Source organism: Myotis lucifugus, unplaced genomic scaffold (assembly GCF_000147115.1).
Source record: "Myotis lucifugus unplaced genomic scaffold, Myoluc2.0 scaffold_0, whole genome shotgun sequence".
NCBI lineage: Eukaryota > Metazoa > Chordata > Mammalia > Chiroptera > Vespertilionidae > Myotis > Myotis lucifugus.
The window spans coordinates 51,978,427-51,992,857 of NW_005871048.1; the positions used below are offsets into that span (position 1 = coordinate 51,978,427).

Consider the following 14,431-nt stretch of genomic DNA (forward strand, 5'->3'; position numbering starts at 1 on the left):
CGAATGGCATGCAGGTCCTGGAAGTCTAACGGCGGCGTGGACGGTCCGGCAACTTGACAGGAGTTGCTCGTGTGTGGCTCCAGGTCTAGCGAAGCAGTGGGATCGCCCCAAGCACTGGTTTCCAGCGGGACCCGCCTAGTTGTCCGATGTCGGTGGCTCTTTTACCCTGCTGTCAGCGTCTTTCACAGTGGAGTGGAGCTGTCCACCTTCACCTACGGGATGTGATGAAATCACCATCTGTTTTCTATGGTGGTGTAGGTGCGAGGGACGCACAGTGGTGAACAAAATGGGTCAGATCTGCTCTCATTTGTAAGATGTACGTGTGCAAGTAAGGCTTTATAAGGTCCCGAGTCCCAGAAAGGAAATAAAGGAGGAGTTGAAATGGTGGGCTTGTCTCTTGGCTGAGGTGGCAGGCAGGGTGTTTTTCAGGAGGTGACATGGGGAGATTTTGATGGGAAGCAGCAGGCTAGATAGACTCGGTGTGGGAGGAGCTTTCTAAATAGAGGGATTCACAGGTGGAAAGGTTATGAAGTGAGAAGGAGCACAGTGGTTTTGAGGAGCAGAACGTGGTGTGGGCATGATGCAGAGGGGAGAATACTGACCAAAAAAGACCGTAGGACTAATAGGCCACTAAGGAAAGTTGTGTGTGTGTGTGTGTGTGTGTGTGTGTGTGTGTTATCTATGACCTGATCTCAGACGTTTTAATTGTTGAGAGCAGGGGAGGGAGAAAAGGGAGTTCTGCACTGCCACTCTGGAATTGGAGAACTAATAATAAAATCACTGAATTGAGTTGTATATAAGGCATTTGCAACGTGGTTTAATTTTTTGCCTCTCAAATCCTGGGAACATGGGTGAAATGATCTCGAATCATTAATAAATTCTATCTATTCTTTGCGCCAGTTCATTCAAATATTTATTGATCACGTGCTGTGTTTCAGGCAGAGTGATTACAGCAGTGCGGGAAGGGGGCACGGAGACAAATACCCTTGCTCTCTTGGAGCTTCCATTCTAGGAGGTGGGGATAGGAGACATTAATCAAGTTACATGAGAAGGTAATAAATACATTGGAGACAAATTAAGCAGAGAAGAGGGGATGACAAGTGGGGGAGGAAGGGACCAATGGCTGGGGTAATTAAGGAGTGTTCAGAAGGCCTCACAGGAAAGGTTATGCTTGAGCAGTGTTGGGGCAGGGATGAGAGAATAAGCTCTGTAGATATCTTGGGAGAAAAGCATCCCAGATAGTGGTAAAATCTGGTGTGGAGGCCTGACACCGGAGCTTGCTCAGTGTGCTGGAGAATAGCAAGGAGACCAGGTATTGGGTGGAGTGAATGTTGGTGTCTTCATCTGTTTGGGGTTGCTATAACAGTACCATAGACTGGTTGGCCTATAAGTAACAGAAATTTATTTCTCACAGTTCTGGTGGCTGGGAAGTCTAAGACCAAGGCACCAGCAGATTTGGTGCTGGTAAGGTCTGATTCCTGGTTTATGACTGTTTTCTGCCTGTGTCCTCACATGGCAGAAGGGAGAAGAGAGTACTCCGGGGTCTCTTTTATAAGGACATGATTCCATTCATGAGGGCTCTGCCCTCATGACTTAATCACCTTGCAAAGGCCCCCAAGTCCAAATTCCATCACATTGGAGATTAAATTTCAACATATTAATTTTTTGTGGGACCCAATCTGTAGCAGTCAGGGGATTTGATGAAGTCACGAAAAGGAGGGCCTAATTATGCCTTGTAGCTATTGCAAGGATTTTTACTTGTACTCTGAAAGAATAGTTTCATTGGAGGCTTTTGTATAGGAAAGCAACTGCTGTGAATTATTCTTTGCAGTTGTGGATCTGATCTTCCTTCAGAAATCTGGTCTACCCATAATCCCATCTTTTTAAAAAATATTTTTTTATTGATTTCAGAGAGAGGAAGGGAGAGGGGGAGAGATAGAAACATCAATTATGAGAATAATCAATCAGCTGCCTTCTGCACACTCCCTACTGGGAATGGAGTTCGTAACCCAGGGGTGGGCAAACTTTTTGACTCGAGGGCCACAATGGGTTCTTAAACTGGACCGGAGGGCCGGAACAAAAGCATGGATGGAGTGTTTGTGTGAACTAATATAAATTCAAAGTAAACATCATTACATAAAAGGGTACGGTCTTTTTTTTTTTTTTAGTGTTATTCATTTCAGACGGGGCCCGCGGGCCGTAGTTTGCCCACGGCTGCCGTAACCCAATCATGTGCCTTGATGGAATTGAACCTTGACCTCCTGGTTCATGGGTGGACGCTCAACCACTGGGCCACATGGGCTGCGTAGTAGTCCGCATCTTGCTTAAATGTAGTAACTGTATCCTCCTGGTTGCTTAGGCCAGAAACTAGATGTCATTCTTAGTTCCTCTCTTTCTCTCAAACTTGCATCCAATCTATCAGCTGGTCCTATTGGCTCTGCCTTTGTTATCCGTTCACTTCTCTCAATCCCCACTGCCTCCACACTGGGGTGAACCACTATAACCTATGGCCTGGAGATTATTTCAGTAGTCTCCTAAGCCTTAGAACCTAAGGAGTTTCCCTCCTTCCACCCTTGGCACATTCCCACTGTTGGTTCTCAAAACAGCAATAGGAGTAATTATGTTAAATCTCTAAACCCAGGTGTCTGCAGACTTTTTCTGTAAAGAGCAGGATCATAAATATTTGGTGGTGTGGGTGGTGGTCTTGTTCATGACTATCAACTCTGCCATTATAGTGTAAAAGCAGCCACAGGCAGTACTAAAGGAATGTGCTGGTGTGTTCCATCAAAATATTTACAAAAACAGGCAGAGGGCCTTAGTTTGCAGGCCTTTTTCCTAGATCTGGATACATCTTTGCATTTGGGTTTTCTGTTGCTTGAAATGCCTTTTTAGGGGAAGAGGGTGATTAGAGTGTCTGGAACAAGTCTTTAATATTGCAAAGTACGAATGGAAAAATAGATTCGTGGCGGATTATAGAGGACCTTGAATGGTTACCATCTTAATATTTTATTCTTATTTCTGTCAGCGTTATGGAGCGGTGAAGGGTTTTGCATAGTTACCACACAAGAGCAGTGCTTATAGTAAAAATAACAGGTGGTGGTATTCAGGGTGGATGGATGGAGGAGGTGCAACTAGCTCTGGTAAATTATTTTACTAATGCATACTAGTGATAATAAAAGCCCAGATTAATTGAAATTTCCTGAGCCTGGGCCTAGAGGAGAGAAAGGTTCTGATTATGAGCAACTGCAGAATGGACAGATCTCAAATTAGGGAGTAGAAGGTGTAGAGATTTAAAATCTGAGAGGCAGGAGAAAGTGAAACCGAGGCACCACAGGTATAGGGAATGTGGGGCTGACGTTTTTTTGGAATGACGTCAGAACTGGAGAATTTCAACTGTTTTCCCATTTGTTGTTTGTGAAGCACAGTGCCTCTAGGGCACCCTACCATATATCCAAGAAAGTCGAGAAGATACTAGGTTAGGTGGGTGCTGAGTTCATTGGAAGAATTTTATTTGGGGAGAGATGGGAATGGAAGAATGGAGGAGTATGTTCTGTCACTTGGAAAAAAAAAAAACACTTTGAAAACCTTCGTGGCCATTCATGGGACTAGATGCTATCATGAGCATTCTGTGAAGAAAAAGTAGCTGGGTAATGACAAAGTTGAGCATGGAATGGTGAGAAAAGGAGAAACAGATAAAGATAAGATAGTTCAATAGGAAGTGTATAGGAAATCAGTTTTGGAAAGCATGAGAATTGAGAACAGGCAATTGCATTTGTCAGCGAGAGGTCAGTAACACCTTAGGAAAGATGTTTCTGCATCTTTACTACAGCAAGATGTTCCGTGTTCCAGTCAAAGTCATGCAAGAGAGAAACTTAAGAGGTTCCATACAGAGAGAAGATAATCCCACTGTGTAGTTGTAACACACTGAAACTCTGGATCTTTTAGAAAATGTACAGTATATTACAAGCACCTTCCCTGCAGGAGGCCTTTGCCCCAGTGCTGTGACTTCATTCTGAGCTGTAATGGGGACTCAAACTATTCCTGTCCTGAGTTGAACAGTTGTTTGTTTACATTGGAAATCTCCCTTTATTTCCTCCCTGTCCTCTTTTTCTTAGTGGTTGAATAGATAGTGTGCCTGCTTGATTCAGAAATGTATAGATGACCACATTTTATGCATTTTTTTACAAAATGCATATTACCTTAGTAGTCTCACATATTACCTTATCTTTCTTTTCTTACCCTAACTGATTGCTATGGTTCATGAGGGATCTGTAGTTTAATGTCCATGTGGGTTGTCAAACTTTGTTAGTTATAAACCAAAATGGACCTTACTCTGATAATACTATGCACAAGTAAAGAAGTCTTAAATTGAGTGGTTTTAAGTTAAGCTGCCGTAAGTCTTTTCTTATGAAGGAGAAGCACCCCTCCTCCCCCACTTTTTTTCTTACCAGTTTCATTTATTGCAAAGCCAAACATTTTAACTCTTGGGGGTCCAGATGAGAATTTGAAGCATATGGTTATACTGTTTAGCTAATGTAACTAGATAGCTTCAGAATAGATTTGAGCCTGTCATTTACATAAACTTGTGCTAGACTCCCATTGATAATTGCCAATGGTTGAACTTCATAATTTGGAGCTTCACACATATGCCCCCATAGACATTGATTTGTAAATGGTTATATTACAGGGGTGCTCACAGAATTGTAATTTATTCATTTAGCAAACATTTATTGAGCATCACTGCATCTGTGATGCCATGGTATATTTTGGAATACAGTCAGGATCAGAAGAGGCATGGAGCTTGTGTTCTAGGTGAGGTTACAGATGAGTGAGAAAGCAACCAGACTATAAACATAATGCAGTAAGTACTGTGTTGAGTGATGTACAGGGTATGTTGAGCATCTAGGAGGGACAACTGAAGGCTTTGTAAGAGGAAGTGAACCTAGACAGGTCTGAAAAATGATTTGTACCTAATTAAGAGGGAAGAGATGTAAGGAAAATATTCTGGATAGGAACATTTCATGTGCAGAGGCTTGGAGGGGAGAAAGTAGTTTGTGATTGATTAGGCACAAAAAGTCAAAGGTAAGGGCAATGGAAGACCAGGCAGAAAGGATGGGGTGGGAACCTTCCAGAATTCCAAGTTCCCAGACTCCAGCCAAGGGCCAGCCTTGCAAGCAGGTTTTTGTAAGGATAGCAGTCTCAGGCCCGATGTGGTAACTTTTCTTGTACACACAACTTGGGGGTGCTCTGGCCAGTTAGTGAGTAGGGCCAGAATGCTGCCAAACATCCAGAGGGAACTGACTGGACTGCTCCCACAACTAAGAATTTTTCCCACCCTGAATGATAGTGTTAGAGTAGTAGTGATACATAATTCCCCAAATTACCTATTTACTTATTTGCTGTGTATCCATAGGTTTTACTTATTTAGTGTCATTATTTTGTAATCTACCTCAGCCAGGCCAGCTGGCTTGCTCCTTGCCAGCGCTGTCCTGCTGCCTGCTCCTCACGGCTTCTGTGCTCAGTCACTGTGTTGATTCCACTTCCCCAAGAAGGGAAGGGAAGGTAGGAAGCACAGAGGGGATTTCTTTTTCTCCAGCGTGGCATATTCACAGTGACATTCAGAGGAGATTGTATAGATAAACTTAAAACAGTACACTATAGAAAAGGAATGAATGGGGGACAGAAAGTCTGAGTAATGGGTTCCTCTTGGATTTGTTAGTGGCCCAGTGAGTAAATATAAAGCATTGCTTGAGAAACTCACCCAGAGAGCAAAGAAAAACAAAAGATGGCAATTGTGGAAGGAGAGGAGAGAGAATTGAGAGTAAATCTGAGCCTTCCAATAGACACCAGAATAGAAATTCAGAAGAGAGCAGGGCTGCTGGGAGAAAAGCAGTAATCAAAGAAACCAACCACCTTCACTTTTCCTGGAGGAGGAAGAGTACCCTGAACCTTGCTTCCTTCCTTGGATGCAGGGTAATAGGGCTCTGCGCATACCCCTGAGAATGAATGTGGGTCAGGAGGGGGCTCCAAGGGCCCTCCACCTAGATTCAGACAGCTCAGTGTTCACAACTCCAAGATTCATTAGTTGGAGACCTTGGCTGCATCCATCAGTGACATTTGAATCAGATTGAAGAAAATAGAATGTTTTATTAGGACACTGCTGTATCTGACCAGCTTTGAACTGCCATCCAACCAGGCCTTCGGAAAAAAAATAAGTCAGGGACTAGGATGCTGTAGGAAACCAAGAAGTCATGTTCATTTAGTATGTTACGTTTTTTCTTACATAATGCTATGTTTTGTGAATTTAGGTTTTTGTTTTTATTAGTATTTTATTTGTTTTTATATGAACACAGTTTAGAGAGACAGCTAGATATATAAGATTTGGTAAGACAGCCCCCACCCCCTAGCTCCCCTAATTCCCCCTTCCCAAGAGACAGCACTTTTAATTACTTGCACAGTGTGTGTTTCATAATGAACTTTCATATTGTTAAAATAACAGACTTGTGTTGGCTACTTGTTTTTCATTTTTAGGCATATCATTCGATTTCTGACTTTGGAAGGTGAGAATTGAGCTCTCTTTCTGTCCTGTACCCCACCACACCTGAGCACCCCTTCTCTGCTCCCGCTACCCCCATCCTCAGTGTAGTTATGATTTCAGTTAGGTCACTATGGGAGTTGACCTAACTATATGTTATTCAGAGCTAAGCTCTGGAGTAAATTACAATTACTTTTCCTTTTCTGTGTTTTCTTGTTTCCTCTGGTTAATGATTATATCCTTAATTCAACTTCTTCATCTTAAAATTGTTAAGGAGTGCTTACTTTATGCTGGGGGCTGGGTTAAACACTTTGGCTCATCCTATTTAATCCTGATAGCAAGCCAGTTTTGTAACCTCCTAGTGTTTGTCTCCTTCTCTGTGCAGTTAGAAATGGTTCTGAAGCAGGGAGAAGTCAAGTAAATTTGCCCAAGGCCACTTAGCCAGAAAGTGGAGGAACAGGAATTTGAATCCAGCTATGTGTGACACTAGGTCTGAGGTCTCTGGAATGTCTCTTGCATAGCACTTTACATTACAGATGGCATCTGGAGGCAAGGTGGGGAAAGTGAGATCAATTAGCAAAAAACTTGAAACAGAATGGAAAAAGAGAAAGAATCACTTTTACCAAAAAATTGTAACTTAACTGCATGAGGAAAAGCAACTATATACATTCACTTGCACTTCTCTGCCTTTTAAAGCTTTCATTCCAGCAGATATTGTATCATTTTCTTATTAGAGGAAAAATTCCCTCCTGAGCCTTCAGCTCTAATCTGGTACTCAGCTGCCTTCCTAGTCTTTAATTATGCTCTGTGCTCCACATTGTTCTCTATGGGTTTGTCCATGATTTTGGTGAAGCCTGTTCACATCTTTTAGTACCTCCCTGAGCAAGGATGTCTGGGAAGTAAGTTTATGAAGACTGCAGATTTGAAAATATCTATTTTACTATCACTATTGATTGCTAGTTTGTATAGACTTTTATTTAGAATTCATTTGTTTTCAGAAAATTTTGAAGGCTTACTTTCAGGGTATCCAGATTTCTTGACTGCTGTTGAAGTCTGAAGCCATTCTGATTCCACATTCTTTGTATATGACTTGTTTTTGTTTTTCTCTCTCAGGATTCCTATAGACTCTTTGCTTTGTCTTTGATATTCTGAAATTTTATATTGATGTGTCATGGTTTGGATCCTAATAGTATCAGTGTGTAGGGACCTTTCAGTTTGGGAACTTCTGGCTTCATTTCTGGGATCTTTTTCTTGAACATTAGTATTTCTTTGATTAACGCCCCATCTTTCTGTTATTCTTCCTGTAGAACTCTCATTGTTGGGCATGTGAACTTCTTACACTGAAACTCTAATTGTTTTTCTTTTTCTTTACCATGTCTGTGGTTTGCTTTATTTTGGGGGACAGTTTTTCAACTTTATTATTAAGTCTATAATTTTGCTTCCCTGTTTTTAATTAATTATAACAGTTTTTTGAGATATAATTCATATGCCATAAAATTAAACCTTTTAATGTGTACAATTCAGTGGTTTTTAGTATGTTCACAGTTATCTAATCTTGTCACCACTATGTAATTGTGAAATAGGTTTATCCACACACCCCTGTATCTCCCCAAGAAACCTCTTCAATACAGGGTGGGGCAAAAGTAGGTTTACAGTTGTGAGTACATGAAACAGGGTTTATTCTTGTATTACTTATTAATTATTGTGTTATTTTTTATACGAACATCTGTAAACCTACTCTTGCCCTACCCTGTATTAGCAGTCATTCCCTGTCCTCCCCTAACCTCCTCCACCCCAGCTACTAATCTACTTCCTGCCTCTGGATTTGCCTATTATGAACATTTTATATGAATGGAATCATACAGCAACTAGCCTTTTGTGACTGGCTTCTTTTACTTGGCATAGTGTTTTCAAGTCTCTTCCATATTGTAGCCTGTATCATTCATTCCTTTTCATTGCCAAATGACCACGTTGTATGACTGTATGACATTTTGTTTATCCATTCATCAGTTGATGAATATTGAGTTTATTTTTACTTTCTGGCTAGTGTGAATAATACTGCTATAAATAAGAATGTACAAGTTTGGCCTGAACATGTGTTTTCAATTCTCATGGGTATATACCTAGGAGTGTAATTGCTGGATCACATGCTTAACTCTGTTTAACATTTTGAGGAATTGCCAAACTATTTTCCACAGCAGCTGCACCATTTCATATTCTACCAGCAATGTATGAGGGCTCCAATTTCTCTACATCCTCTCCAACACTTGTTATTGCCTGTCACTTTGATTTTAGCCATGCTAGTGGGTGTTTATAGTCTTACTTTTTAAGAGCTTTTTATTTTAATTTCTAAGATCTTGATTATTTCTTGTTTCATGAATTTAATATAATTTATCTCAGATCATATTAATGTTTTTGAAGTTTTCTTTTTAATTTTTGCTTATTCTAAGTTTCTTTGGGTTGTTTTGGTCTCTCTTTCATGTTACAAGTTTCTGAGTTTCATTGCAGGAGGTCTGGATAGGCCATTTATTGAATAAATAATATCTGATGTCAGTACCTTTATCTCATCTCCAGGCTGATTAGAGTTCCTCAGTCCTCAGATAAATTGTTTCAAGTCCCTGCATGGAGAGCAAAAGGATTGGCTGCCACTGTCTGGGAGCTTAATGGGGAGGAGAAGCAGGTGGCAAGTGTGCGTAGGTGTACCTGGTTCCCCTGTTCTTGGTCTAGTCCAGTGATGGCAAACCTATGACACGCGTGTCAGAGGTGACATGCGAACTCATTTTTTTGGTTGATTTTTCTTTGTTAAATGGCATTTAAATATATAAAATAAATATCAAAAATATAAGTCTTTGTTTTACTATGGTTGCAAATATCAAAAAATTTCTATATGTGACACTTCACCAGAGTTAAGTTAGGGTTTTTCAAAATGCTAACACGCCGAGCTCAAAAGGTTCGCCATCACTGGTAGTCCACCTGTTCCAGGTGTTCACCGTGTCCCAGGAGGAGACTTTTTTCAAAAGCAAAGCTCCTGCTAGATGAGGGAGGACCAGCTGGCTAAGAGGAATCTGGTGTCACTGATTCCCAAGCTTGTTGATGTTTTGCAGTGTAAACTGAGTACACCACACTGAAATCAAGTACACACAGTCAGAGCATCTGTACAACTAACTGCTTTGCTCTTAGAGTTCCATCATTCAGGTAAAAGATTCAGAGAGAGGCAGTGTGGGCTTAGGATCACACTGCATATTTTTGTGTGTTATACACAATGGAAATAATAGATTTACATATTTCTGTGTTTATGTAACACAGTAAATAACATGTTTATGCTTTATAATAAACTAGGGGCCCACTGCACGAATTTGTGCACCTTGAAAGGAACTGTGGGCCGTGAGGTTGCGGTGGGCACAGGGGCGGGTCTTGGCCCATCCTCTGCACCCCCACTCGGCCCCTCCCACCACGGCCCCGGTCCCCTCTCTGCTGGCAGCCCCGCTCCTGCCACTGCCGCTCTCATACACTGATGGCGCCGGCCCTGCTCGCACCCGCTGATGGCATGGAGCGATTGGGGCTGGTGCCTCAGTGGGTGCGAACAGCCACTGCTGTCCCGATCGTCCCTCAGGAGCGGAGTGGGGGTGGTGTGGAGAAGCCCTCAGGGGTGATTGGGGCTGGCAGTCGCCTCTCACACCTGCTGCCAGTGACGGCCCCGCTCGCACCCGCAGCTGGCATTGAAGCCGCCGCTTGCACCCGCTGCCTATGCCTGGCACTGGTCCCGATTGCGCCATCAACGGGTGCGAGTGGCGGCTGCTGGCCCCTATTGTGCCTCAGGAACAGGGAGAGGTGAAGCCCTGAGGGGCGATCAGGGCCAGCAGCCGCCGCTCCCACCCGCTGACAGCACCAAGCAGTCGGGGCTGGTGCTGGGCGCCAGCAGCGGATGTGAGTGGGGCTGGCATCCGCAGTAGGTGCAAGCGCTGGGTGGGTTGGGGGGGACGACCGTGGCACATGGGAGCAAAGAATTTTCAGTAACCACCAGAGGCTTGTCCCAATGACAGTGACCAGCGCCCCACCTTGGTCTGATGCACCTGCTTCACCATCCTGCCACTGCTGATGCCTGCAATGTTCCGTGCACGCCCCCTGGTGGTCAGCACATGTCATTGCGACCTGTTTGTTTGGTTCAGCTGTTTGGTCTATTTGCATATTAGGGTTTTATATATATAGATGACATGCTACCTTAAAATTATATTTAATTTATTAAAAACAAGTACCTGACTAGTGTTTGTTTTTTTTTCAGAATTTAAATGAATATGTTGAAGCATTAATCACCTTGAAGCAAAAAATTATTAATACAGAGTGAGTATATTCATGTGTTTGACTGAACTTCATGGACCTGGACAGACAAGCTGAAGTGGGAGACGATGTTAGACCCCTGAGCCTGAAAGGCGAACTGGAGTTTATCTTCTGAAGCCTACATGGTGTTGTGCTGATTATAACGAAAATCCTGTCCTCATCATTAACCTTCTGTTATTGGCCTTTACAACAACGTTCATGTCTTAGGAAGCGATTTTTTGCTAAACTGGCAATTTTTGTAAACCTGTCTTATATCTTCAAAGCCTTCTTAGTTTTAGGAGAGGGCCTCAAATTTCCTCACAGTATTTCATAGCTGTGGTGTGAGATTCAATTTTTTTTTAAATTCTAATGAAGTCACATAATTTATAGACTAAGATATTAATTAGATCAAAGGGATTTTTAAATGAAAAACTCATATATCGATACAGTGTTTTAAGGAATTTAAGATAATATGTACATGTTTGCATATATATAATTAAATTTATTGTGGGGGAAGAAAGGTGCCTTGCATATTTTGAAACATAGTTTAACATAGTATAACAATTCTTTTCTTTGTTGCAGTAATTTGTTAACAGAGTACCAGAAGAAATGTGATGATATCCTTTTATTGGCTTTTTTCTTTGAATTTTTAAATTTACTTATATATAATTTTTTAAAGAAATGTGAGATTTTCATGGTTATCTTTTGGAGGGCACTATTTACAGACTTAAAGGAGGGAGTATTTCTACCAGGCACAGTAAACAGTTGGTTTTTTACTGTTAATACATTTTCTGATAAAGACTGCAGGTCTCCTTATTTTAGAATTTTTTTTTTGTCATTGATTTTGATATTCTTAGGTTTCATAAGCTTTTTAATGAGTAGGTCTTTTTTCTTTATATATACATATTTACATATATATATATGTAAATATGTATATATGTATATGTATTTCAGAGAGAAAGGCAGAGGGAGAGACAGAGAGAGAGAGACATCAATGATGAGAGAGAATGCCTCCTGTACGCCCCCTAATGGGGATTGAACCTGCAACCTGAACATGTGCCTTGACTGGAAATCGAACTGTGATCTGGTTCATAGGTTGATGCTCAATCACTGAACTGGACAGAGTAGGTCTTTTTCATTGTACCCAGGACGTGCTATATGTTCTTTAGGCTCAGAAATAATGTGAAGCTGAATATCAGAATATTTGGGCATTTCTGCAAGAAGGGCCCTGTAGGAATATTCAGAATGTTAGAAAACTGACTTGTGTTTATCAGTGTTGTGACTTGTAGAGATTAATGTATACCTTGAGCTCATAGTCACCGTTTGTTCAACAACCATGTAGGGCACTTGTGTTATATTTGGCCTTTGGTTAAATAATTTCTTGGCAGGGTGAAAATGGTGTGTATAATTGATCCTTTCTCATCTTGTGATGATGACACTTACCCTGAATTATTTCTCTCCCATAAAATAAAATTTCTCTCATAAAAATACATGTATATTTTCAGGGAGTCACTGAAGTACAGCTTCAGCTTAAATATTGGGACAGATTGTGCTGGTCACCTTTGGCAGTTACTCGAAGCCTGCTTCATTCGGTATTATGTCTGACATCCTGGACTTATTTGTTTGTGTTGAAACCATCATATCTAATTTGTTATTAAAGTGATAAAATCAGGGTATAACATTGAGACTTACTTTTCATATCTGGTTTTTTACATTAAAAAGTATAAGTCATTGAAATTTCTTGTGCCTTATTTGTTGAAACTATCAGTCTACTTAACTATAAATGTGTATTATTGCAAGAATAATTTGTTTGCTTATAAAAACTACAGAAACAGTTATTGCAGTCCTTCTAATTATACAGAAAAATAGGTAGGCGATCAATTCTATTATTAGAAGAGTATGTGTTCATCCTTTTTGGAAGAAATGGTATAACCTTTTAGAGATAATTGCACAAGTAAGCAGGAAAATTACTTTTCTAAAAGTTGTTAGAATAGATTATTAAAAATTGATAAAACTTTCTATTATTATTGACTTTCCATTTGTGATATAGTAATCTGCTTCTGTCTCGAACCCACAACCTACATATGTGCCCTGACCAGGAATTGAACCCCCAACATTTTGGTCTACTGGGATGATGCTCCAACCAACTGAGCCACACTGGCCAGGGCTAAATACAGATTTTTGAAAAAACACATTTGGCATTTGCCCCAAATATGTATTTGCTATACCTCAAGTATTTAGTAATTTGCTCTATAACTTGAGGTACCAATGTTATAGGGTTTGTATGGCTTTCTTATATAACTTGCTTTTTTACTTTTTTTTGTAATTCTGACCATTTTGTTGTTTGTTTCTCTTTCTAAAGGGAAGAGCAAGTTTATTTCAGCAGATGTTTTTTGAACTTTTCTTGCAAAGACTGCAGTAATTTAGGTTGAATAAAATATATTAGTTAATCTTGAGAAGTTTATATTCTAATAGAGGAGGATACAGACTAGTTACAAATAAACATTTGCTATATTGTGATATGATTAGGAATTTATAGGAGATGAAACTTAAAGGAATTATTATTTGCTATCTTTATAACATTACTGGCAGCTTGAGATGGGGAATGAAGTTATCAAATTGTGTAAATTGTAAAAATGAGTGAATATCTAGATTTTATGTTCTCCTTGTCTTTCCTCATTACTCATTGGATATAGTTATGTGTAGTTTTAGTAAGAACATATTCTTATTTGATAGAATTATTGAATTATTCTCTAGATCAACGGTTCTCAACCTGTGGGTCATGACCCCTTTAGGGGTCGAACGACCTTTTCACAGGGGTTGCCTAAGACCATCGGAAAACACATATATAATTACATATTGTTTTTGTGATTAATCACTATGCTTTAATTATGTTCAATTTGTAACAATGAAATTGGGGGTCACCACAACATGAGGAACTGTATTAAAGGTCGCGGCATTAAGAAGGTTGAGAACCACTGCTGTAGATCATTTGAGAAGTGGAAGACAAGTTATTTGGTTGTTCTGATGTATATATAGGATTCGAGGGATTATCCATTGGTTTCATATTGTCTTTATTCTTGGAATTTAATATTGATCATTTAATCAGATGCCTTTTTAATTTAGAGAAGTGGATATTTTTACTTTTAGTACATGTTATAAATAGGAATAACTCAGTAAAAATCTTTTCACTATGTTATATGTATGTTATATATGGAACTTTGAATATTGTTTTCTAGGAATTATGATCTTACCTATATATACATTGCAATGTTATTTTTAAGTGAGTTTTGTCTTCAGACAAGTATCAGTAGATAAAATTCTCAGAGTTTTCTTTAACAAGTTTTACAGTTGCAGTTTGCCAGAAGGTAAGCTGTCTGTTTTCATATTTGATTTGGGGGAAACATTTCTCAGTCTATATTTTAAATGGATGGATTTGAAAAAAGAGCCACTTATGTTTGACCCATTATTTAGAATGTTGCTTTGATACTCATAATAAAAGAAGATTCATGTTTCACAAATGAATTTCTTATTAAGGTATTAAATTATGGCCTAGTTTGACTTTTCAATAACTTTTAA

At 40.0% G+C, this 14,431-nt stretch overlaps 1 protein-coding gene across 1 annotated transcript in view; it reads left to right on the plus strand.

The window, feature by feature from the left end:
• The first annotated feature begins 10,282 nt into the window (after positions 1 to 10,282).
• The window catches only part of ICE1 (interactor of little elongation complex ELL subunit 1), a 47,554-nt gene continuing 43,405 nt past the window's right edge, over positions 10,283 to 14,431 (plus strand). Inside the window, 4 exon segments of the mRNA XM_023755958.1 lie at positions 10,283 to 10,366; positions 10,818 to 10,876; positions 11,435 to 11,469; positions 14,202 to 14,220. Of these exon segments, the coding sequence (XP_023611726.1) occupies positions 10,283 to 10,366; positions 10,818 to 10,876; positions 11,435 to 11,469; positions 14,202 to 14,220 (197 nt within the window).